Genomic DNA, 26295 nt, shown 5'->3' with positions numbered 1-26295 from the left:
CTCTGATATCTGGCACCCCCTGCTGTTATTCTCTTTGAACAAAGAGAGAGAGAGACAAAGGTGGGGAAAATGGGAATTTATACATCAGCAGGCAAAATGGCACTGCGTCTCCATGCGTGTGACATAGACTCATGCCTGTCTTCAAATATGAGAGAAAATTAGTTTTGCTATAGGCAAAAATGTGGAGATAAATGCTTACGTGAGACAGTCATTGTTTCAAATGGGCTCAAATCTACATGGTTTGACTCTTTAGACGATATGAAATGTCATCATGGTTAAAATACAGCAGAAAAGTAAAAGGGAAAACTGATGGTTTTATTGTATCACAGCCTCCAGGACTGACGACAGGAGTGTTGGAAATGTCATCATCAGTGCTGACTGAATCACTATTGATCTTCTGTTGAATGAAGACGTTCTCTGCTGAAAGCGTGAGAGGAAAATAACTGAACTCGCGTGCACGTCATCGCTCCACCAGCCTGACAAATCAAGCCTGATCCAAGTGAATGGAAAATCAGTGGATTGCAAAATTCTTGCTTCATCTTGTCTAAATTCTCCAGTACTGCTGCACATTCTTACGCAGTTTACACATAGTGGTTTTGTTCCAGCGATAGAACGCTTTATACGTCATATTAATGATCAAACATGGTGCTGTTCTTTGGCTTTTCTTGTTATGCAATCTGAAAAAGAAACTGTAGTTCCTTTGCTTGCAGTTCTCTGATACATTTCAACGGGTTGATCCATTCTCAGTGAAAAATCAATGCCATGTTGATGTGTTCCTGCTGTTGTTCTGTACTGACCTTGGTCTCAGAGGTGTTTTCTTTACAAAGATACTGTTGCTTGGCCTGTCTTTTTACCCAGCCCAAATACCTGAGATACAAATTCAAGCCTCAACATGCCGTTTTAGCGCAACAGCGCACCCATTTCCTACAGCCATAAGATTATGTAGTGAGCAGACACTGCAGGATGGTGTTTGTGACAGAGGAACAATGCAGAGCACAACACTGAGGAGAACTGTGTTGTAACTATAGCCCATCTCCCTTTCTCTCCCCCTTCTAATACCTCCATTACCAATCAATATTACCATTCTACTCCTTCTGCAGCCTTTCTGTCCTGGTAGACATTTCTGTGATGAATGATAATTCCACTGATGTTTGAAACACAATAACAGTTTTTACTCATCGCCCCTGTGTGGCATAGAGCCAGAGTGAATTTTGAATCATTACACTGTCATTTTCCTCTGGTACTTTCAGTCAGCAGAGATTGGATAATTACCCTTACTCCACTATTGAGCAGCTAATTAATTTGTGCTATTGCTGCTCTTCTTTAACTGCAGACATGTGCTCAGTCAGCTCCGTTAGAAAGGAGTTATCATCAAAAGTCGGAAAGTGTTCCCACTGAAATCTGACACACTCCCAAGTATTACATTTAGAAGTGAAATTAAATATAAGATGAAAATTATATATAGTGCTGTATATAGTGCATGCTGTTAGTGGGGAAACCACATCCGTTAGCATTTACTTTTATCTCTGCTGTATCTGTATGTTATTTTAATGCTGCAAGGTTCTTCTCTTAAAGTGGAGTCAATTTCCCGATCCTCTGTTGCATCAACAAATTAATCCCTTGGATTAACTAAACATTTTGCTTCACGCATAAACAGGGTTTTTAATATATTTTACATGCACTGCAGGTTCTCTGACTGTTACAGTTCTGGGTAGGAAAGGGAATATGAAAGAGAGTTAATATCTAACACTTATTATAAGCAATTTATTTCAGGTTTAATTGGTTGTTCCAACATATGCAAGGTGTTGTGCGTTTGAGCTTACAATTTGATGTGTACCTAAGAGGTTTTACAATAAAAGAGTTCCCACAGTTGTTAATTTGTGGAGTTTCCATCTCATATAAATTAACCTTGTCAAGCAAGCACCTGATACCCATGTTTTTGCTTTAAAATTGTGCTATTTTTTATTATTTATTTTTATATACAATGTTTTAATTATATATTTATATTATGTATTTATATATAAATTGCATTTATTTGTTTTAATTATTTTATGATATAAATTAAATAAACTAGTAATTGCACCAAGTTAGAAAATGTTGCTATTTTTATTATTGGTTATTTTTTCTATATAATATATTGTTTATATTTTATACCATATATTTATATATTAATTTCATTTATTTATTCGATTTTTTATAATAGATTTCTTTTTTAATATGTAACTATTTAAAAGAGTTACAAAGAACACGAAGTAAGCAAATTCTGCTTTTTTTATAATTTATTTTTATAATATAATATAATATAATATAATATAATATAATATGATATGATATGATATGATATGATATGATATGATATGATATGATATAATATAATATAATATAATATAATATAATATAATATAATATAATATAATATAATATAATGTAATATAATATAATATAATTTTATATAATATATCATTTATAGAATGTATTTACATATTCATTTTATTTATTTCTTTGTAATATTTTATTTTATTTATTTTATAATAGATTTATTTTATTACTTAAAACTAATAAAAAAATATAAACACAATCACATTTAAAAGATAATGGTAAAGATTTGGTGCATCTAAGTGAGGAAACAGCTATGCAAATGAACATTTTGATTAAAAAATGTTCTCACATCTATGGCAGTGTAACAGTGCAAGAAATGAAATAATAGAAATAAGAAATTACAGAAAAACAATAGCAATAAATGAGCAGATACATTTTGAAATGTTATTTAAAAACCGACTGACACTTTCCAGTCGCTTTATGCATGTATTTGCATTTTAACTGCACCATCTACAGCCGCACAAGGACATAAATATTATGATTTATTGTCTTTTCCTTCGGCGTATTCCACATTGCTCTCCCTCTTCTCCACCTCTGTGGTTCCCAACTGAAAATGCAGTGAAATAACAGTGTCACCTTCACATCAGTTAACCTCATTTTCTGGTTGTCCGCTTGGGGACCAAAATCTGCCATCTCTCTTTTGTCCTTCATGAGCTCAACATTTCAGTCCTTTGTCTATGCACTAACAGTTCAGGGAGGAGTCTTGCTCTATTGCACTTGCATGTCAAGCTGGACTGAGTCATATTTTTCCGTGATGGCTTCCTTCTAGCCGGAGGTGGGGGTAGGGTATCCCAGGAGTCGGTGGACGGGAGACACCTCTGAGTCATCGCTGTCACCTGTGATGTCACTGGAGCGTCACGAGCAGAAGATGAGATTCCTTGCAGACAGAACAGCAACATACTGTACGTCTGTCAGTACTATTCTACTTTTAGATAAGCTGTTTGTTTGCTCTTTCTTCTGCCTACATCCTACAATCTATTGATTTTTGATAAGCAGCACTGTTAAAAAAGAGCCTCCCCCACTTATTCTCAGGTCTCTTGACATGACTTGTCACCCTTCTGGATGATCTTCTGTTTATTTCCTTCTATAAAATGCCTTTATTACACACTTCACTTTCACGCTAAAACTGTGGAATTCATCGTATCATTCATGAGGAGCCATAAACAGCAAAAAACATCCAACATCAGTCTGCTGGTGTCCTTAGAGAGGAGGAGAGAACGGCCCTGCACATAATGAACAAGGAAAAATGAGGGCAGAGAGGATGGGAGATGAACTGAGGAATAACGTATGACTGCACTCAACAACAAATACCAATATAGCATTATGAGGTGCTGCAAGTTATCCCTGAGCAGCTGCTTACCCATCACGGAGACAAATCGATGAGTTAATGCAATCTTTGGTATAGCAGTGACTTTGTATATTAGGTACAGTGTGAGCATGATGAATGGCTCTCCATCCAGGAAGGCTAATCTCACCTTCTGACCAACCTTTGATGGGATTTGTTCGAAAATAAACTGGCTGCACTGTGATATCTGAAGCGAAAAGGGAAATCAGCATGTCCCCTTTTCTCAATTGTCTTTCCTTTCACTCGCCTGTGCGTGGAAATGGGTGTGGGAACATGCATTTATTTTTGATTCATAAATGTATGAAAAAAAAACTGCAGAAACCCTTCAGACATGAATGAATTTGGCAGTTTTTCTTGAGTGAACAGGCGAGGTGTTCAATTCTGGCAGCTTGAAGTCCAAAAGCAAGGTCGTTTTTCTTTCTCCAGTACAGATCTGTGGGTTTCGCCTGTCACTGGCATTTGCAGATTGGCTTTATCAATGCTGGAGTAGCATTTTACATTTACACATTTAAACAACACATCCCAATAAGCCATTTCCCATTCCACTTAAGCCTTCCCTTTGTGTTTCCATGAAATGCCAAGCTTCCTTCATCTTAATTTGAATCAAAAATTGATCAAAAGCACAAAAGCAAGGCGGTTTGATGCCCTCCAGTTGCCAATAGTAACCAAAGCTGAATGAAACAGAGAAGTGTTGAGGGTGGAGGGGTGTATTATATCACTGAAGATTACAAGGACCTCCACGAGAGCTGTTCTCAATGAAAAGAGGGCTGCATCATCGTAACGTCCGGACGGCATCTGGTCACAACCCCGTGTCTCTTCTTTTGTGATCTTTACATCAGATTTATTGTGTAATCAAACACGTTATGTAATTTTTACAACAGTGGGTCCCTTTTTTAGACCCAGAGGAAGTTGTGATGTGGGACTAAAGGCTCTAATATATATTGTCATGTAATTAAAAGCATACAGTTTAGGGGAAAGCAGTGCCACTCCAGGCTGGAGAAGCCAATTGCACTCTGCACTCTCATGTTGGTCCATGTGTTGTGGTCACTTTAAAGGAGACTTTATGTAACCATCAGGTGCCTCCGGTGCCTTTAGTTGCTGCTGATTGACAGGTTTCGCTCTGGAGGATCTTCTCCTGCACCTGCTGCACCAGAAGCATCAAAAGAAAAAAAAAGTAGGCGCTTCATTAATAGCAGTCCGCATTACGTATTTGCAGTTCAGCTCTCCGCCAGATGATGGCACGATCACACTTGGGCGGAACAAGTAGGAAAAAAGGGGGGGGCTGGATGAAATCCCGTTGGAGTCTGCCAATAACAGCTCGAGTTGGAGCTCGCTCGTACTACAGAGCCACACTGAGGTCTCTGCGCGTATCGCACACTGTTGGGAAGGTGGCGCACAGAGGGGAGGTCTTCCCTTTCCGACCGGGAGAAATCACAAGCACACGGGGAGGAAGAACGCACAGATCTGATACGACGTCGATTGCAAACCGCAGCTCGGACTCTGACTAAATCCTTGAGGTTGGCATTAGACTCCCGCGCAGCCCCGTGAGAGGAACTCGGATCATACTGTGTTTGGCACCTTTGCGCTCTGCTCTCTCCCCTCTTGTCAAAACCAAAATCCTGAGAAGCCAACGCGCTTACCTGGAAGGACGCGGGTGTTTGGCTGTTTATGGTGTTTTCCCGCAGGATTTTCCACTTTCAACATTTTACGCGCAAGTCGCCAAACGACGCCGAAGTCAAACCAGGGGATTACTATTGTTTGTAAAGCGCTCGGCTGTGTGCGCGTCTTGTTCTCTGTGCACAGGAAAGTGCTGATAAATCTGCATTAACTAGACTTGGGACTTGACTTCAGGAGCTACTCGGAAGTGCACTTGACAGGAGCCGCACCGGCAAATTTGGGGAGACCAAAAAAAGACATTTTTATAAGCTGGTAAAGGGAAACAGAAAATCCTGCGAAGATGCCTCTTGCACAGATTGCGGAGCCATGGCCCACAATGGAACTAGTGCAGCTTGAAACAGAGGTAATGAGAAGGTGAATGTGTCGATATTGCATAGTCATTTCTTTGTCGTTGTATGCACCAAATGTGGCTCAATCCATTTAGGTAAAACTGCAAAAAAAGAAAACGTGTGCGTTTATCATCTCCAAATCCAAGGTGTTCAGCAGCCACTACTTTGTAGAAGTGATTAGGAGTAAAGTTACTTAAAATGATTGACGACGCGCTTGTTGGCAGCACAGAGCTTGAGGGGGAACCAACTTGATATATTATTAATAACGTGGGTCCTGAGTGAAGTGAGTTGTTAATCAAATGTGATGAATAGGCTGTCCATGTGAGTTTGTTTCTCCTCTCTGGTATCCACTTCTTTGAAACAATCATGTCAAAAAAAGGACATAAAAGTCAATAATTGGCAGGCTTAACCAACAGAGAAAGGTTTCATTATAACTTTTCCATTTGACCACTTTGAATGAATTGGATCCTAAAAGTAGCTTGACTAAACTCCACTTTCTAATCTGGCACTGAAGCCCACTGGTAGCTCCATTTCAAAGCATAAAAACCACAGATCAGTGTGTTATCTAATATACAGGTTCACCACTTATGGTGTCACTGCTCTCACCTGTGAAGTGGTTTCTTGCCTTTTATCTGAGGCAATAAATAAATAAAGGCCGAGGCTTTCTGTGCTAATGGAGACCAATTAAAAAAAAACTTGTGATGCTCATTTATTTCACGGTGACAGATTTAAAATCAAATAATGCACAGGTTTTGTAATAGAGCCTTCAGGGTAAGTTTGCTGCACAGTTTTCATACAACATGAGTGCATGTGCTTTTTTTTAAAAATGAACTTTAAAACTTAAATTTAGGGTAAGAAGGAAAGACAGAGAGGTCCGTGGCCTTTGTCTTATCCAAACCCCTTTTATTGTGAAGGAGCATCATTATTCATGAACACTTGAGATGCATCTTCAGCAAACTGGTTGCATCTTCATGAATATGCAAAAATAGTGTTCCGCTCATGATGAGCAGAGGCAGGATTGGTAGAAGCAACCAGTGGCACACTTGTTTACGCTTGTTTAAAAACAAAAGCTCCTTGTAGGGTAATACTTAAATGTTGTGGAGCTAGCCTGTGTTTTGAATTAGTCGGGCAATTATGCAAGTGAAGTGAGCATGTGATACCCATGTTTTTGTGTGCCTGATCCTGCTAATGAATAGCTCTGTGCACAATATTAAACAGTGCCCTCCATCAGCTCTGCAAGATTTTTTTTAAAATGAGGCAGAATTTTCTGTCTCACAGCTGGGATAATCACTCAGATTTGATGGGAGAGGAAATTTAACGTAGAGGAGAAAGAATTTGAGGAAATGCCAAAAAATGAATGAAAAATTGTAGTTTTAAAACCAAAATCTGCTCATTAAGTTCAAGAAATATCTAAAGCAAGTTAGTGAGTCTTCCCATATTGAGCCATGCAGTTTATGTGAAGAGTGCTGCTACATTTAATGATGCAGAGACTGCTTGTCCACCTGCAGATACAGCTACTATTTATGTTTCTGGTGAATGAAAAAAACCTGCATATAAGGCAGAAAATGAGAAACTTTTGTTCATTAAAAAAAAAAAAGTCATCGTGACATAGTTTGTTCAGCAGACCTCACTATTTACAGTATTCTGCAGCATGTGAGTTGGCTGCGTAACATATCACAGCTGAACAGATGGTGGTACTGAGCCTGTGAAGAGTACTAAGTTTAAAACTGTGAAAATACCCTGCCTTTAGTACTTGCAATAGTCACAATGGCATGAACCAAATTTGTGCGATTGCTAATTTAAAAAAAAAAATATAGAATGCATGCATTAAATATCAACATATCAGAGTTTTGTTCTATTATTCCAGATTGGGCCCCTTTAATCCAGCATCCATAATTAATTTGATCACGCAAATCACTGCCAGTCAGAATGGAATCCTTGCCATATATGTCTTGTCACCAACCTACCAGCCAGCTGCACGCTTTGGTTCCCGATGGCAGTGACGGATGGCTCAGGGCTCAGATTGATCGAGCAGCAAGAGATATTGGAGGCCAGGGAACATGTTGGAGGCACAGCTGAGGGAGTGTAGTCATATGGATGGATGGGACATGCAGAGAGGCGAAGATTCAAATTAAAAACTCGTATCCCAAAAACACAATTCTCCTCTGCTTGAATTTATACCCGTACAGCAGATGATGATGTGCCATGACACACCAGCTGATGAGAAATCTGTTTCTCCATCTCCCGTTATGCAAGTGCTTGTGTTTGGAAGCCAAGAAGGTGTCATGAATGGAAATCATTTAAACTGCCTTTTGTCTCGAACGCCGCGGCAAAGCAAGCAGTGGAGAAATGTGAGCGATTCAAGAATATTTGTTCGATTGAGCCCTTTTTTTTATTCATCACAGAGCCATAACTGTTGTGAATGAACTTGTGCTCGATGATTCATCTCTGATAAAAGCACTTCAGCAAATGTGCACATCCTGTCCCAGTTGAGTCACTACCACCTGCATCGGCCACTGTCATTACTGGGTTAAGGCAGGTCTTCCAAAAGTTCTGAATCATGCTTATGTCAGTGTTTAGTTATTGTAGATTTTCAGTACAGATATGGATCCAGATCAATTTAAACCTTTTCATAAGGAATCTCAACAGTGCCAGACGTGAAACTTGGTCGTTCTTCTGATTGTTTCGTGATGACACTGATGTTGGAATCGAAAAATATTTTACATCAGTTGTGCTGTTACATAATATATTATGGCTGCTGCATATGTGGGTGAACAAATATGAAGGTAGTTGCTTGGTATGTCATTTCAGAATGGTGGATATTTTCTAGAATGAACACATATTCCTTGGTGTACATACTGTCAGCTTTTCTTTTCCTTACATTGGATTGTTCTAAATCTGCCCACTTTGGTGCCTATTAGAGTCTGAAACTTGACAAGTGGGGTAATATGGAGTAGCTCACAAGTTGACTGAATTAGGTTGCATTGCATTTTTCTTCCAAGGTTGGATTCCTTTGTACTTCAGTCCAAATCTGCCTGTTGAATATGTTCGTCTAACCATTCCACACTTAAAATACTTTTTTTGCCTTTCAAAATAACACTTTAATTCTGTTTTGCTGAACTAAAAGATGGGATCAAATTGAGCAAAGTGAAAAGTAAAAGTGTTTGTTTTTGTATAGCGGGACTGCACAGGCGAGGGCTTACAGAGCAGGTTTGAGCAACAATAGATGGTGACGGAGAAGACAGAAAGAAGTGCAGGAGAAAGTAGGGTTAACAGTCGGAATGTGTACCATGTTTGTTCGCCAGGCGTGGTCAGCAGTGTACAATCTAGGACTTTTGAGTGCGTGCCCAAGTTCAGTGCACAGTCATGCCTTAGTGTGTGTGTGTGTGTGTGTGTGTGTGTGTGTGTATGTATGTGTGCGTGTGTGTTTGTGCTCACAGGCTTAGCAACAGCTAATCTGGGTGTGACCTGCGGAACACCTGAGCTAGTAGGGCTGTGGGAGTGGAGGAGGGCTGGGTGGGCATGTGATAACACAGCCCTCTGCTTGATAGGTGCTCTGAGAACGTGAAGTCTCATTCTGCTTAACTTTTAGAGTTAAAACTTAAACTGCAGCTAAAGATTGTTCAGCCGCAGTCGTACCTGTAGGCAGTGGTGCAGATTTAGTTGCTGATGTTTGGTAAAAAAACATTTAACAAACACGAAGAAAGCCAAATATATAGCTGTTGTTGCTTTTCTGGCAAGGACTAGAAGCTCTCACTACTCACTGCTATGAGATTACGCAAAGTTTTGTCAGATAGTATCACCGGCACGCAAAAAGAAGTGTGGTTATTGTATTTCTTAGTTGCCTAGTTACAAGGTGCTGCAGGAATCATGCTCTTAAGGCACATCTATCACAACGACTATCTGAGATTGTGTGCTTTGAATAATCATATAGGAGTCCTTAGAGATATTCTAAAGTTCTCCTCAGGCCTCCTCACTAGGTCGGCCTGTAAATGTGTTTACCACAGGCTTGTGGCCGGTAAAATGCCCTCATTAAACTTGTGCATATTTTTGTTTCTGTTTGCATTTGAACAGCGCAATTCTTAATGTAAATTCCCCTGAATTTGGAAGTCGCATTAGGCTATTTATGAATTCGACTTTGAGCGTATTTATGTGGCTGTTTGTGTGCATGTCTGTGCTCTCACTGAGGAAGCCCAGGGGAGGGAAAGCACCATTAACTGGGCCTCCTGGATCAGCCATGCAGAGCTAATGAGGTTGAAATGTGTTGAGCAGCGATGTCAGGAAGACAATGCTGACCGCACACACACAAACTCAGTCAAACTCACGCTCTTAGGATGCCCGCCACTAAACTTCACCGTACTGGGTTAAACAAAGCTAACCACACCTATACCAAGAAAGGTCAAATGGAGGGATGTAAAGAATGAAAAAGTGGAGTGAGGTAGGGAGAATTTCATTATATTTGCCTGCAAAGTCCATAATGACAACACACACAGCTCTTCCTGTTGCTTTTCTTTAAATTACCTCTCCTTAAACACATCTGCGTGTGACTTCAAACTGCGTCTCGCCACTAAATTGCTTCCATTTCTCTGATACCCCCCATGCCACCTCACATTACCGCTTTCATGACTGGCACAGTTTGGCTAAATGAAATTGCCTCCCTTGAGATCGTGATTAAAGTCCGACCGGATAAACTGTCAGTTTGTAAAACTGCCCAGAGTTGTAGCACCCATCCAATGTAAAGCTGGAGCGAAGCTTGACGTGGAAAACCCACTATGACTCCTACGGACTTAAAGAATAAAGCATCAAAGAGTGACGGGTTGTTTCAAAGCAGGAAATAAGAATGTACATTCAGCTGGCAAAACATCCAGCCTTGTAGAGAATATATTGTGAGGTATTACAGGAGCAGAAAACTAGATCCGTAGTGTGTGTTCTTTCTGTTCAGAAGGTCTTTTTTTCCATCAGTATACAAGAGACTATCAAAGCTGCTGCATTATTACTGCCTGTGCCTCCTTCTAACTCCCAAGACACTCTATTCCCCTTTTGTTTAGTGTTTGATTGTTAAGGCCACTGCTTGTCATTGTGTTGACAGAAAGGAAGAGGGCATGGAGGAAGTGAACAACGCCAGGGTCACCCCGCTGTAATGGAAAAACAAAGCAGAAAAAGCGGAAAGGGAGGAGGGGAGGTTATTTAGGTTGTCCTCAAACTTGGCCACACATGACTTTGGAGCCACTAGAAGGATTTAGTTGTGATCATGTATTCACTATGAGAAAGCAGTTTTACATGTTTAGGTTAATAGTACATTAACCTTAAGTAACAGTGGAGTTGTCAGCTTGTGAAAACAACTTGATCTGGGCTTAATGGCTGTAAATTTGTACCAAAAAGGCTCCATTACAAGCTGGAGGAGGGAAGTTTGAAAGACGTGGACATTTAGCATGAAGGTAAGAGCTGATGAATGATACTATTAAGCTGCATTATGGGAAATGCAGTGGTTTTACCATGTGACTCAGAATAGGAACGATTCAGAATACAGACGGGAGAATATCTGTGTCAGTCTTTGTTAAAAAAAAAAAAAAAAAAACTTGTAGGGATATTAATGATTAACTGATTAATTGCCAACTTCAATTTACATTATTTAAAATAGATTTACTTAGCAATTAACAGGCACCATGACAAAGACATCTGTGGCAGTTAATGGCTTCTGGCCAGTGTCCATATCTTCAAGACAAGCTTGAGTTTATAGGATATTATTTCACCAGGAAGCATATGCCAGTTGTTTACGTAGCAAATATTACATGACCATGTTAAAATACAGCTTCATCAGTGGATAGAAAGTGCACTGTACATCAATTATCTTAGTGATGAATTGATTATTGATTGATATTGCTGCTGTCTTTTGGTCAAGAAAATATCTTGACAAATTACATTGACTTCTTCCAGCTATATTGAAAATTAAAGAATCTATAAATATTGACATATTGTCCATTTAAAAAGTTTAAGTGCTGCTCATGATAAAAAGATGTTTATTTATGGTATGTGTGTATTTGAATTTTTAAATTTACATATCACAATTTGTCGGTGGTATGATAGCTTCTAAACTAGACAATGTCATGTCACGATGTGCGCACACTCAGTAGCCACAGTTGCAGGACGTACAATGTGAAGAGAAGTTAATTAACTTAAACAATTCATGTTGCACCTTTTTTTTCTGCTTGATGCAAAAGAAAACCTGAACAGTTTCAGTGGCTAATCTACATAAACAGCTGTTTGACAGAATATGATTAACTGCGATTGAAGGTTTCTTGGAGTTTTCTTTTTTTTTAATAAATTCACAAGACATAGATTTTGTTGACATGCAGGCATGACGTGCAAAACAAAATGAGCAAGGAGCTGAAAAGAAACACTGAAAAGGAACATTTGGTTCCAGAAAAACCCACAACGGCAGTTGTGTTAGTATAACAACTACAGAAAAGATGATGCTCTTACTTTCACTATTAAACATAGCCGTGAATTCACCTGTTGACTTCCTACCATTATCTAAGAATTTACTCTGACCGCATTTTTTTCCTTGAAGATGATGGTTCACGACTATCCTTCAGGTTTTAATAATGCGTTGGACAGTTCTTAACGTGATTTTAGTGGTCTCAGAAATGAGAAGCTCCTCACCGTGTCAGCTAGGATTAAATAAGTTGTTGAAGCTGAAACATATTCATCACTGCAGTAGTTATCCAATGGAAGGCTCTTACCTATTTGCTTAGTTAAATCCAAGTGGTGCCTTTTTTTGGACAGGCAGTGTAGTTAAAATAGTTATTCAAATCATCTGGTGAAAATGTCTATTATTAAAATCCCAACATTTCTTGCAGTAAAACAACTTATTGCAATGTTAGCTTTTTCCAGTGCCTGCAGCCCTTCTGCAGACTTTAACCTTGACGGCATAATAATGTTGACTCAACTTGATATTTTGTGTAATCTAAACTCAATTTTCTATGTTAACTGATTTAAACTTTATTTAAGTTGCACTAATTCATTGCTTTGATAGCTGTTTTTTTTCTTCTCCATCATGAATTTAAGATTTCCAATTCCCTATTTTATCCTTAAAATGTCTGGACAAATTCATACAGTTAAGATACAGTGTAAGACTACCCATAGGCTGAACAAATACAAAGGACGTTTCAAGATGATATTTCCCAAGGCAATGTAGCCTCTGTTAAAATATTATATGAAAAAGCTAAAAAAAAAAAAAATGCTGAAAATATCAAATTGGGGTAAGTAAATTTTTAAATGATTTTTAACTTAAACTTGTGTTTAAATGTAGGACACTTTCAAATAATGTGCAGTAACTTCTTGGAACATCTACATCATTTTTTTGAGCACTCAATTTTAAAACTTGTGATTATCTTATCTCTTATTAAATAAGGGGTTTTTAAAAATGTGTTTGATTGTTATGGAAAGGCTAATTCCCCGAACTCTGATTGTTGTTTGAACATAGTTTCATTTGCAACTCAGAGATCGATGTGTTGGTGTGTGTATTGCCCAAACATTTGTTTTTAAAGTGCAGTATTAAACAGTCAGGACAAATCCCCTTGGGTCCAGGCAGAAAAAAGTTAAAAAAAAAACAAAAAAAAAAGCTCTATAAAATGTGAAGTTATGTGATCTTTATGCTATCAAGCATTAAAAGTCTAGATGCCATGACTCAGCTGGACATTCGCTCTTATTCAGTGTATGTCTGGCCTCTGTGCACTTACACAGGTAATGAGAAGTGATCCTAATTTGACTTGACATCATAATGCCCCCTGCTTTTAAAAAATTACATCACAGGTATCTCACAGATTCCTCTACTTCTCCTTGCAGTTTTTTTTAATTTGTGTGCAACAGAGCAAGATACACATCTAATCATCTAATCTGACTGAAATGCCTCCGTTTGTTCAAATTTAGCCGCCCATTTCTGCCTCATAAACAACATGTTGATTTACACAATAGCCATCAGCAAGCCATTGTTTTACAAATAACAATGATTACCCCTTTTCAACAAGACTTACCTACTGGGGGACACACGAAGGATGTGCATTTGTGTGTCGGCCTCAGATTATTAGGTTTGCCAGCGAAAGGACCAAAGTGCTGGATGCAGTGGACTGCTGCCACCCACACAGTCTTGCAAATATCCTCTTGTATCTCTCTCTGCCTCCCTTTTCTCCCTCCTTTACACAAGCACATCTACATGTGAGCCGTGCACTGACATACACACTGACCGTTTATCACATCTGCTTTCTTTGACAGAATGGCCAGAGCACCACTGAGGACGACACAACTGCTGTCAAGGTACGTGGCATCTCTGGAGCAATGACGCATGCTCGCAAACTCACACGAGTGTGACTCAATATTCGTGCAGCCCAACATCCAATAAATTAGACTTGGACACAACTCCCGCGTAGAATTTCTTGGCTTTTGTTTGAGGTTTTTCTACGAAGGCGAGCAGCAGAAGGCGAAATTCCATCAAAGGGCAAATTTTCGTGTGAATCTTCGTTTCGAGCAATTTTCATCTCTAGAAAGAAGAAAGCTGTGTTGCTCGCTCGCATGTCAGGCGAATGTGTCGACATGCACTGATTTATTCGTTTAGCAGCTACACTGACAGCCCTCAGACGGCATTAGCTGGATGGAGTTTAATGTGTTGAGTTCTGTCTGAGTGCGACTGATCGAGCGACGCTCCGGCTTCTGTGCACAGTGATGACTCTGCGTCAATCGAAGAGGACCGGTGTGTCACATATTGCGTGTCCTCATCTGGCCTGCTTGCATGTTAACACATCATGCAAAGACAAACACACACAAGTGCCCTGTAAGTGACTGAGTCAGCTCTACTTGCCTTCTGCTTTATTGTCCAGCCCTGAAACGTGATCCTGTTTCCTGCTGTACACTATTACTGTCCAGTTATGTAGCAGAGGACAAGGAAGTGTTCCTTCTCCTGTAGCCTCTTTTTTTTTTTCTGGCCTCGCTCTCAAGGGGAAGAGGTTCCTCTTTCAGTTCAGAACAATGTGCTGTGACTGAGGGAGAGCTGAGTGCATTGGATGAGAAAGAAGGGTTTCAGTCAAAGGCGGCAACACAGAGAAGCCTTTAACATTTCATGAGAAGAAAAGAAAAAGAGGCAGGCTTCTTGTGAAAACATTGCATTGACAAGGATTTTGCCTAGTATTGATGAAGAGCTAAATATGAGAAATCTGTGCAACATTACATAGAAAAGTGTCTAAAGGACTGAGGATACAAGGTCAATTCATATAGTACGGCACATATCTATTTTTGACTAACAAACCAAAGAGCAAAAATGTAGCATAGCATGATAAATTCACAGCGAGGGAAGCGTGGCGGATTACTAGTACTATTCCCAAACCAGCTGTGCTCACATTTCCTGAAATGTCATGTATAATATACGTCACTGTAGCTTGAGTCATTTCAATGCAAGATAGCATGAGGCCAGAGTTTGCTGTGTCACTGAAACACTTAGTAGAATAAATACAGATGATAATGGAAACCCTGACGCTGTAAAAGAAACTAGATTGGTTCACATCATGTCAGATCCCCACAAGGTGCTTTATTCGATTGGTACATCCCTAATCATATAATAGCAATATGACTCTGGAAAAGGTAGACATTATTGAATTATTGCCTAGGCCTGGTCAGTGCTGCCATTATGTCCATTGCATGTTGCTTTAATTGATTGGGAACTATTCCAGTAATCTGATCATTTATATAATCTTCTTAATTAGGATGCTGCTGGACTTTCCGCCTGTGATTCTACTGTAATGGCGGCTCATGTTTCTCAGATGGACACTGACATAAGAATATATCGCAGTGGATTTTGACTTTGCTGAGAATAAGATAGTGATCTTCAAATACATCACACCGAGATGCTTGTTGTCATGGGGATTAGGGGTAGACCTCGTCCCTGGACCGTTGTGGCACCATGCAGTCAGGGGCGGTTCAAACCAGGCGCTACAGCGATCAATACCGAGCTGCTGTTTAAATGCTGGGAATCTGATAATGGCTGCTGTTATCTACTCTAGCCATGGGAGTTACCTGGCTCCAGCAGACCTAATGGGAGGCACAGAGGGTGTGAGGGAAAACAATTGAAAGAGAGGGAGAGAGAGCACAGAGAACAGGGGAGCACCTCCCTCCTGGTCAAGCTTATGCTAAAACCTGAAGCCAGCTTTTAAACAGTAATGTGATGGTCCTCGGCATTAAGGTTTGTGTGTGTGCAAGTGTGTGGATTAGAGGGCAGTGAGGTTAAGTCACTCCTCTGCTCCTGGAGAAAAGAGCCACAGTGCTAATGAGCCGTCTCCCGTGTCTCTGTCTCTTTATGGTGTAAAAGTTCAGGAATATGAGCATATTTCTTGGCTAGTCGTGCTGCTTTTGTCTCTGCTCTGCTTTTTGTGCCCATTAACCTGATGGTAAAGGTGTCTGCATGAGTTACGGCACCCTGGCAGACTACAGTTTTATCCAGTACTCTCTTTTTTTTTTTACGCTGAAAAGAGCTGGATCTTTTTACAGTTAATCACAGATACTCTATTTCTCAATAATAATTCTTAATATATGTTGATTATTTTATTCCTGTTGATAAACTTATCGATTAACCCTTTAATCCATTAGTTGCCAGGGTTCACACTGTGATTGCCATCGTAGGAAATAAGAACCAACAAAATTCTAATGCACTAAGAAGACTGTCTATTCCAGATGTTTTCACTGATCTTTGCTTCTTTCCTCTGAAATTGTATATAGTTTTACCACTCGAGGCCTGTGGTGAAAGAATTCAAATGAAGTATTCTAAGAAATGCAAAATCCTATTCGATGGAAAAACTCACAGTTCAGAGACATATAACCTTGGATGCAGGGTTTAAAGAAGATAGCATATCACAGAAAGGAGTTACAAGCAGCAAAGGTCTGAAAAAAGACTGCTTTAGTCGATAAAAAATTGTCTGTCACAAGTTGAGAAACCACAAGATCTTTAGTCCAAAAGGCTTTTGTCCAACCAACATTTCAAAAAAAATTAAGATGGAACAGAGGAAAGCAGCAAATACTCATATCTGATATGCTGGAAACAGATAACGCTTTTACAACATTATAAATGGAAACGGTAACAACCAGCTACAGTTTTACATTCAGAATGCAAAGTGTGAAGCTAAGAAAAGCTGAGATTCTGGTGTGACTACAATAGCAGTTGTTGTATTGACTGGATGATCCGAGAGCAGTGCATAGTCACCTGAGACGGTACTCGACTGGTCTGTCTCGTTGCAGGGGGATGATATTACCCGGCAATTTACTCTCTGGCAGAAGGCCAAGCTTTCAGTGATCTGCTCCACACAAGTGTGGCATTTGGCTTATTTCTAGCAGCAAATCCCATCGACATCACTACCCTTGAGGATGCCTGCAGGGAGATTTGTTCAAAAAGGCTGAAACAATGAATATGACAATGTCAGCTTCCTAAAAAAAAGAGCCATAATAAGCCAATTTGGGGAAACTCATTACATACTGTGTGTGGTGAGGGGTCAGCTGTCAGCCTGTCAAAAGGGAGTAAAAATTAATTAGCCTGGCAGGCAAGTGTGACCTTACATTAGATCTAGAGGGCAATGAGGCAACCATTTCTGAACTACTTGTAATGGTTTTGTGTGCTGTAGCTGCTGAGGTCAGCAATGGTTTTGCAGGTATTTGTTTAAAAAAAAAAAATACTAATCATTGATTTAATAGTCACTGAAAACGAGAATATTAGCATTTTCAAGGGAAGACAGCAACCTTTCTGTGGTTCCAGCTGCTCCAATGTGAAGATTTGCTGCTTTCCACTTTCATGTCTTTGTGAACTGAATATTTGACAAACATCTGAAGCAACTCGGTCTCTGGGAAACTGTGACGTAGATTTCTCGAATAAATTTAAATAATTGTAAGCAGTCCTATTCTCTCCAACATTGTAACTTACCAATTGATTTTCTCCACCAGAACTGATGAGCCAAAGAGTTAACTGTTGCCCCACAAAGTCAGACAATTAGAAGTCAACAACACAGAATAAGTCGCAAGAGAATAGCACTGACAATGAGGGAGCCCAGACAGAACATAAAAGGACTTCCAGAGCTTGTGAGGCAAAGTGTCTCACTATTTCTGAAAGAGATTGAAAATTAATGGCCCACTGCAGACTCTAATGCATCATCTTGTGACTGTTCCATCAGTGAGAAAACAAGTTTGCTCATTCATAGACACACATCTTTTATATCCACGGAGCTGATAAAAGGGAGAAGCCAGCTATTGAAAAAATAAAATCAAAAATGTGTGGAGGCTGTCCTGGCAAGAATGTTTGCTGCACTGTCAAAAACAAAGCATTTTTTCACTTGTTGCATCTCCAAATTAAAAAACTGCTCTGACCTGCTATAAATGACAGATTTGGTTACACTTGGCAGGAGGTAATTTATTCAGCCTGAATAAATTGTGTTACTCTATTAATGAAGGTGAGTCACTTGTTCTTAATGAACCCATTATGTGTCTGTCTGTGTGTCTGTGTATTCGAGAGAGTTTTACCCTCATAAACTCACATGCAGGCCTTATTAGGATGATGTGGATGTACTTTGATTGACTGTGGCCTGGCATTTTCAGTAAACAGCCCACAAACTGCCATTAGATTTTAATGTTGCACCATCCAGATGAAGAAGGGCAGAAGAATTAAAACCCAAAAAATGGCAGAAAAAGTGGACTCAGAGTGGGTCTAATTAGTAAAAAGCCTTTATTTCAGTTTGCTAGAGATATTTAAAAAAAACACACCAATGCATGTCAGCATTTGTATTAGTCATTTTGTGGAAATGCAAAGAAACAGAGTAGTTGCAATCATAGCAGGTGCAACACTGAGTATCTGCTCCATTTTCTCTCTCTGGCCTCTAGGGGTAACACACAACAAATACAACACAGGAAATACAAAACCAAGACCTTCTCACAGGCTGTTAAAAAACACTTTGCTCAACAAGGATGGTGAAAGGGAAAGGATGACAAAATTCACCAACATTTAGATAAACGGGAGTCAATAGGATACAATAATAAAAAGAAATGCTCTGAAGCAATATCAACATGTAGTATCTTCAATGATAAAAATGGAGTTGAGCTCACTTAAAGGACTTTTTAAAGGAAAAACAAAACTTGAAGGACTATCACCTCAAGGAGACTGAAAACAACGAGCCTCATTTGCAACCCAGTTATTGACTATAGGAAAGGAAAAAGGTCAAAATCCTCCAGGGTAACTGTAGTCTCAAGGGCATAGATCCAGTATGGCTCATTTTGTTTGAAGTGTTTGATTTTATCCCCACCTCTGACTTCAGTAAGTTTCAGGGTTGAATCTCTCTCATGCTGTGCTTTTATGTAGTGTTTGACCATTGGATGGTTCAAATTCGCAGTACAAATAGGGTACCTATGTTTGGCCGCTCTGTTCCTAAATCTCCTATTAATGAGGCCTGCATAGAAACGGCCACCAGTGCATTCAAGTCAGTAAACAACATGGGCGGTAGGACAGTTTATGAAACTGATGATAGGTTTTTTCATTGAACATGTCCCTAAAAGTGTCATTGTTTTACCATATCCTCACCACAGCAAAAAATGCCCTTTGGTCAACGCAGCAGTGTAAGATTTGGGAACAGAAAGGTAACATCAGACTACTTTATTCAGTGTCCTCAGTGAATATCTCCCTGCAGAAGTGACGACCTCAACAATGTCCCAGTTTTTTTTATGCATACTAAAATATGTTTGATCTGGATAGCTTTGATACTGTGACAAAGTCAAATTTCTGTTTCCCATGTTTTGGTTTAGTTAATGTCTTTCTTTCAAGCGACAGAGCTCTGCTGTGAGGGGTCCACCCTTTCTAATCATTATTCCCCCACATAAGCAGGGACAAAAGTAACGTTTGTCACTTGTTTCATTGCTAAATCCTGATTGGTGCAGGGAAGTATGTGAAATCACCTTTAAATGAGCAGTAACTGAACCTTGCTCACTCCAAAGCAGTCAGACCAAAACACATAAATCCAGAAATCTCGTGAAATAACTAAAGCTGTTGAAGTTTTGGCAGAAGATTTTAGTTTCTATGTAGGTCTGTAGTGTTAACGGTCAAAAGCTGATTGAGAAAATGCATTTTCTGGGACTTGAGAGGTTGGAAATCCCTTTTAAATGTTCCTGATAGGCCATAGTAAAGATTCACAGCACATTTTACTTTTTATACTTTACCAAATCACACAGGATACATATCAGTTGATGACTTCAAGGCCTTCATACATGCCATTAAAGAAGCTTCAATAAAAACCGTTTCAGGCATTATACTTTATTATTTCATACTGCAACATTAAATTATTGTCTAACCTTTAATATTCTGACAGTGCGAGGAGAGTTGGTTGTCATGGTTTCAACAAAGCAACTGACAGCCAACCCAGCAAAAGCAAGCAGGGTTATAATTGGGTAATTCATGATTTTCTTTGTTGCTGTAAGTGGAGGACACAATCTGAGAGCACAGCTTTTGTAGTTGCTATCGACATGAAAGAGGGAGCACAGAGCAGTCACTTGAACCGTAGCATTGTTAATTAGAGTTTAATAACGAGGAAGGAGCGAAATGAGAGAAAAATGGAGGAAACTCAAAAGTATATGCATGTACACACATAAGCAATAATGTCCCTGGTCTTAACAATGTGGGACGTCACAGTGTCTGTTTGACATTTTCGGCTCAGCATGATTGTGAATGAGGATTGACGTGAATGTAGTCATGAATTGGTTGCAGTTTGACTCTGACTTGGAGAGTCAGTTAAAATTAATGGCAATTAAGAAAACTGATAAGCTTTGGTGCGCATTTAAGTAATTTATAAAGCAAAAATTCTAAGTTTATATCACTGATAATTAAGTATGTGTTCATGATGTATGGTTTCTGAGCGCTAAGCATGCAAAATGAGCCATCTGAAGATGACACGTTGACCTTTAGGAAGCTGTGTTTTCATCCTGTTTTGACAAGTAAGGCAAATGCATGTATAGTATGGAGTAATATAGAGATTTGAAATGTTTCTTTGCATGTTTTGATGTTTTTTTTCTTCAAAAATCAAAAGACAATCTATGCAAAATTCACAAAGTCTTGTTGCATAGGCAGTGATATGCCAAGACTGCAGTTTGGCTTCTTTTCTCTGTGTGTGTGTGTGTGTGTATACTTGCTTTTATATCTGTCTTATTTCTGCGTGATTTCCACCTCAGCATGAACTCCCACCCACTGAGCCTGAGGGCAGAAAGCAGAAGGAGGTAATGTTTTTTCCATTGGTGTCAGTGACATTTTTGGTAGTCACTAATGCAGATAATGGCTTTTTACCGCGGCTAGGTGCTGAGCGAGTGGTATTTGTGCTTCAGCGGCCGAGTGACAAGAGGGCACAGCGGAACGGCGACCGGAGTGAGGGAATTGTCAGAAGCGTGAGTAGAGAGAGAATAGAGGGAGGAGCGAACAGTATAGGAAGACTGCAGGAGTGGAGTGTGGAGAGGTAACAGTAAGCTGCTTCTGCATAGATCTCCCTTCAGTTGTGGACACAGATGCAGTCACACAGTTCAGAGCTTTGTGATTCGAAAAAGACTCAATGTGCAGGAAACCAAAAAGGAGAAGTGGCAGAATAACTCAGCAGTTCAGACACACACTTTAGGTCTCCTGGGAAAGATGTGTGTGAAGTACATTGACACACACACACACACACACACACTCCTGTATCTCACCTTGTGCATTTTTTAAAACCTTTATTTTAACAGGAAATCCCACTGAGATCAAAAGTCTCTTTTAGCAGAGACACCTGGCCAAGATAGCAGCCGTACAATGTGATCCAATATACCTGTGGCTAATCTGCTTGTATCCTCAGATCACCAGCCACAGGCTTGCGCATGTTTTGCCTTCATGTGTGTGTTATTCAGAAGAAGGGCTCAGTGCAGCAGTGGTGCTGAGCGTTTCCAAGACCGATTAAATATTTACCAGTGCGGCGAGTGTGTAGGCAGGGATTGCAGTTTACATGGTGAGCTTTTTGACCTCTGGGCTAGTATAGAGCGCTGCAGGGCTAGCAAGTCAGGAAATAGGAAATTGTAGCCTTCTGGCATGTGTTTGTGGAACTGCAAGCCTCTCTTTGCACAAGTATGTTGTAGGCATGGCAACTGCTCTCTTACTTTCACAAACCTGACCTTGCTCTTAATTTATATGGCATTGCCGGCCCTTCTACATACAGACACTGTTAAATACATACATGCATATTCTGAAGAGGTGGACACACTAAAAGCCCTCCTCTCCAATTAATGTGTGTAAAACTCTCAGTTGAGTAATACGGAAAGATGGTCTGGATAACTGAACACACAGGTTTACGATCTGTTTCCAGCAGCGACCAGTTGCCTTTTTTTCCTGTTTTTCATGCTCACTTTAGCAATTTGGTGATTTGCCATCCTATTTTAAGATAAACCTAGAGACTTAAGAAGCCATGCTGATGAGGAATTAACCCTGCTGTAGCAGCTGCTGCATCAACATGGAGTTAATACATTCTATATATTGAATGACTGCTTGTGCATTATGCTTAGGTTTATCTAAGAGTATAATACTTTTAAATTCCTGAGTCTTTGCTATGCTTCAAGTAGGATTGCTGTGATTGTTAAATGACTGCCAGTCGACCTAAATAACACGATAGAAGATAATGTGCTTATTCATTTGTCTTCAAAGAATAAGAAGACAGGCTGCAGAATGCAATCAAGCGAAGTGTAATTTTTTAAAAAGGCAGTCAAAAGAAAAATGGATACATTTATGAGAAATCTACTTATATTCTTTCTTACAGAAACTCTGTATGATAATTATAAAGCTTTTGTTGTGGTTAATTTAGGATAAAGATTGGTAACAAGGTGAACTAGCTGGTATATAACTTGATCTTTTCACACTTTGTGTTAGACTGGATAACTGAGATGTAACATTTTAATTTGCAAGTTTTAGAGGAGCTAGTAGGCAGAGCAATCCGACTGTTGAGCCCTGTTTCTAGTCCTAATGCTAAACTAACTGACTGCTGTTCATAGCCTCATATTTACTCAAAAGAACTGATCTCTGGTCTCAGTCTTCTAATCAAAGAAGTAGGCATATTTCCAACAACAGTCTTTCGTTAAGAGGAGTCTCTTCATGCAGGGTTTGTCGTCCTGCTTGCCAGCACCCATCTTTCTTCTCCTTGTCTGTTACAGGGAACATAATCCTTAGAAGGCATACTGCAAATATTGCTCCTTTGAGGGCTTTCAGTCTGGTAAATTCACTGAACTCTCCTCAGATGGCCAGAGGACACAAAGACAGAGGAGAAAGAAAGGCAAAATCATTCCTTTCCTACATTCTCAGCTGCCTGCTTATTCCTCCCTTTTCTCTTGGCTCGCATCCCTACAGGGTCTGTTCACATTTTACTGTGTGATAAGATGCATCCCATCGTTTTAAGCTGCTCCACTTCTTTGACCAGTTGGGGTTTGGGAGTTTTATAAAGAAACTTGATGGTTTTGCTGTAGAGGTGTGTGATCTTTTTTCCTTTTTCTTTTTTTTTTTTGCCTCAATCTCCTACAGAGGCTTATTTTCACACCAGAATGTTGTGTTGCATATTTCTTAGTCTACATGCCAGATAGTTGAAGATTGCAGCATGGAACACATATCACATTTCTTGTGTTTAATAAATAACCTGACACTGTCTTAATGCTAGTCCTCGACCATCTATTCCATGTTTTCCTGTTTGCCAAGTACCAATACATGCCAAGAATTATTAGCCAATACTAGCATGATCATACCAGCAGACCTGTGACTCTAGATTTGTTTACTTCAGAATATCACAGTTTGAACTCCTTAATATGAGTCCATTTTCACACCACATTCTCTATGATACTAATTTCTCTGTGCTTATACTCCATTTACTTTTGCTTCCCTTAAAAACTTCTGGTGCAAGAGATTCAGCCACTTGTCTGTCCCAGTGCCCAATCTGCAATCAAGAATGTAAAGATTTAGGCGTGTACAAGGCACCTTTAATGTGTGAATGTGAATGAGTGTGCAACAGGATACTACTGGAGGAGGACAACCATGCTCAGCCGAGCTTTTCAAAAGGTTAAATAAATATAATAAAACTTTATAGAAGGTATGATACTCAGGACAGAGGACAGCTGCACCTCCAGCTCGAGTCTTGAAGCATTTTCAGTGTTGCAAAAAGTCAAACATTTCTTCGAAATCCTGACCACCATCTTGCAGAGAGCGAACAGAGCATGAAATCTTGCCAGAGGAATAATGCATTTTGCTGGCATCTGCTTGGCTGTGATCCCCAGTGAGCAGAGGCCTGTATTAACAAGGTTTGGACACGCCTTGGAGCGCCACAGAGCTAAACACTTCACATTCCACTGCAGGGTTAGAGGAAGGGGGTTTTAACGGGGCGAGAGGGGGAGTCAACAGAGCCGCCTGTGAATTATTATATCACTTTGGACTTCAGGAAGAAGCCCATAATGTATTGTTCTGTGCACACTGTAGGTACGTGAGACATCTTTAGTCCTGAACTCGGTTGAATAAGTAGAAATTTGAATGTCCTTTAAATATACCGTGTGCCCTGTTTGTTCTTCCTGTTGCCAAATACATCCTGAAGTGTCGCAGATGTCAGGATTTGTTTATTTCTAACAGTTGAGCTGTGTAAACCCATTTTGTGGGTGATGCTGCAAGTGTGTGGGTTGAGAACACATGCACATTTCCCGAAACAACTGACTTTGACTGAGCAGGGTATGGTTTAATAGGAGATGGGGATTGCTGATGGCAGCATTGTGGCCGTCACAGATGTGGCTCCAGCAAACAGATGCATACACATGAATATATATGTATATACACACATACATAGACACACATCCTGACAGCCAGAGCAGAGTGTGAGTTCAGGAGTTTGTGTTTCTATGCCTCTGCAGTGGTGACAGCTGTGGCCAGAGGCATTGTGTTTTTACTTCGTCCATTACTTTTTTTGTGAGCCCAAAATCTCAGGAATCCCTTGAGGGAATCGCATCAAATTTGTCAAATCCCTTGACTCAGAGATGAACTGATCCAATTTTGGCAGTGGAAAGTCACTGCGACCTAACAAAACACAATTTTTGGCCATAACTCAAGACTTCATATTGTAATAACATTTCACACAAATGTCTAAACTGAAAAAAATGATGGGGTGGCAAAGGTCAAGTCTGAACAGATATGTGGGTGAACTGCAATTTGTTGGGTGGGCAGAGTCGTCAAACCTCAAGGCAATAATTCTACTTATAGCATTGTTTTGCTGATAAGTCTGACAGTGTATCATTCAATAGTCTGAGAACAGTTTTGGATCACAGTTTGTGACAGGACACCAAGGAAGCAGCCTGCAGCCGTAGACACACACATGCACAGATATAGCACCGACAAACTGTGTGCATCTGTCTGCCTCTAGAGCAAGAATACTTCATTCTTTTTGTTTGCTTCTGTTGGACTGCTCATCGTTTCTCGCTCCGTGATGTGTTATGCTCCACTGTCTTCCCGTTCATACATGACTCAGCAAGCCTCTTGAGCGTGATTATGTGCTGACCTCAGAGTTGACGGCGCTTATTGCTCTTTGCAGACTTGCTGTTTTTTTTTTCTATTTCTCATTTTGTCTATTTTTCTTTCCATGGCAGTGTATATATATTTTCACTCACGTCTCCCCACATTTTGAGTCAGTTTATAACAAATCTGAAGATCCAAATCATTTTTGCATGTGCCCACAGTTAAGCATACTACACACAGATTTAACCTGCTTTGCACAGTCATGATCATCATCAAAGGCTTTATCATTTAGCTGTAGAAATAATAGATAATAATTATGCTGCATTAGGACCAATTAGAATAATGGTGTACAGTAAGCAGCCTAAAATTAGATTAAGCCTATCTGTGAGACTGGCAGAGCCTCTTTTATCCTCCATTTGATTCTTTTCTGGTCATTTTACAGAACTTCAGCATTGTTGCTACAACCTCGGTAAAGTTGTTGGTAAAAACCACCTTTAGATTGTCTCCAATGCCACTTGAAGCCATGGGTGTGCTGCTGGGGTGTCAGGTCCTATTAAGAAAGTAAAGCGCACTGGAGAAAATGTCCTTAGGGTGGTAAAAGAAGAAAAAACTCACAGTACTTGTGTGTTTCTATCGCTGAAAGGGGGTTAAATTGCTCTACTGTGACTTTTTACCACACAAAACAAATTTGTGGTTTGCTTTCAGCCAGAAAATCATCATGGTCCCAAAAGACTACTGATTGCTATCTTCTTGCTTTGGCCTGGTCCTCAAACAGCACTGGGCAGCCAGTGTTTTTTATAACTTGCAGTGAATCTGCATTATTAGTCGTATTAACCTAATGACTGGAGTCAGTCATTAGCAGTAGCTGGATTGCACTGTATGTATATAGAGACCTAATTTACAGCACAGTATACGGAAAAAAAATTACCCATAGTCCCATTCAGTTTATATTATCACACTTAGATAAGCTTAAATAAATGGTCTAATTATTTAGGAGGCAGGACACTTGGAAAGTC

At 39.7% G+C, this 26295-nt stretch overlaps 1 protein-coding gene across 3 annotated transcripts in view; it reads left to right on the top strand.

Annotated features, from left to right (window-relative positions):
- Positions 1 to 26295, top strand: part of rps6ka1 (ribosomal protein S6 kinase a, polypeptide 1) — a 57624-nt gene that overhangs the window by 1399 nt on the left and 29930 nt on the right. Inside the window, exons 1-2 of one of the 3 annotated variants that reach the window (XM_023296013.3) lie at positions 5071 to 5744; positions 14005 to 14046. In XM_023296013.3, coding sequence (XP_023151781.1) covers positions 5682 to 5744; positions 14005 to 14046 — 105 coding nt within the window. In that variant the 5' untranslated portion in view covers positions 5071 to 5681. Of the gene's footprint in view, positions 1 to 5070; positions 5745 to 11146; positions 11169 to 14004; positions 14047 to 26295 lie in introns of those variants that run through there. The other 2 variants (XM_035941913.2, XM_035941900.2) reach the window with 2 other exon arrangements.

Source organism: Amphiprion ocellaris, chromosome 20, assembly GCF_022539595.1.
Source record: "Amphiprion ocellaris isolate individual 3 ecotype Okinawa chromosome 20, ASM2253959v1, whole genome shotgun sequence".
In the NCBI taxonomy this organism is placed as follows: domain Eukaryota; kingdom Metazoa; phylum Chordata; class Actinopteri; family Pomacentridae; genus Amphiprion; species Amphiprion ocellaris.
Note: the sequence above shows the minus strand (reverse complement) of the source record. Positions and strands in the feature narration are given on the sequence as shown.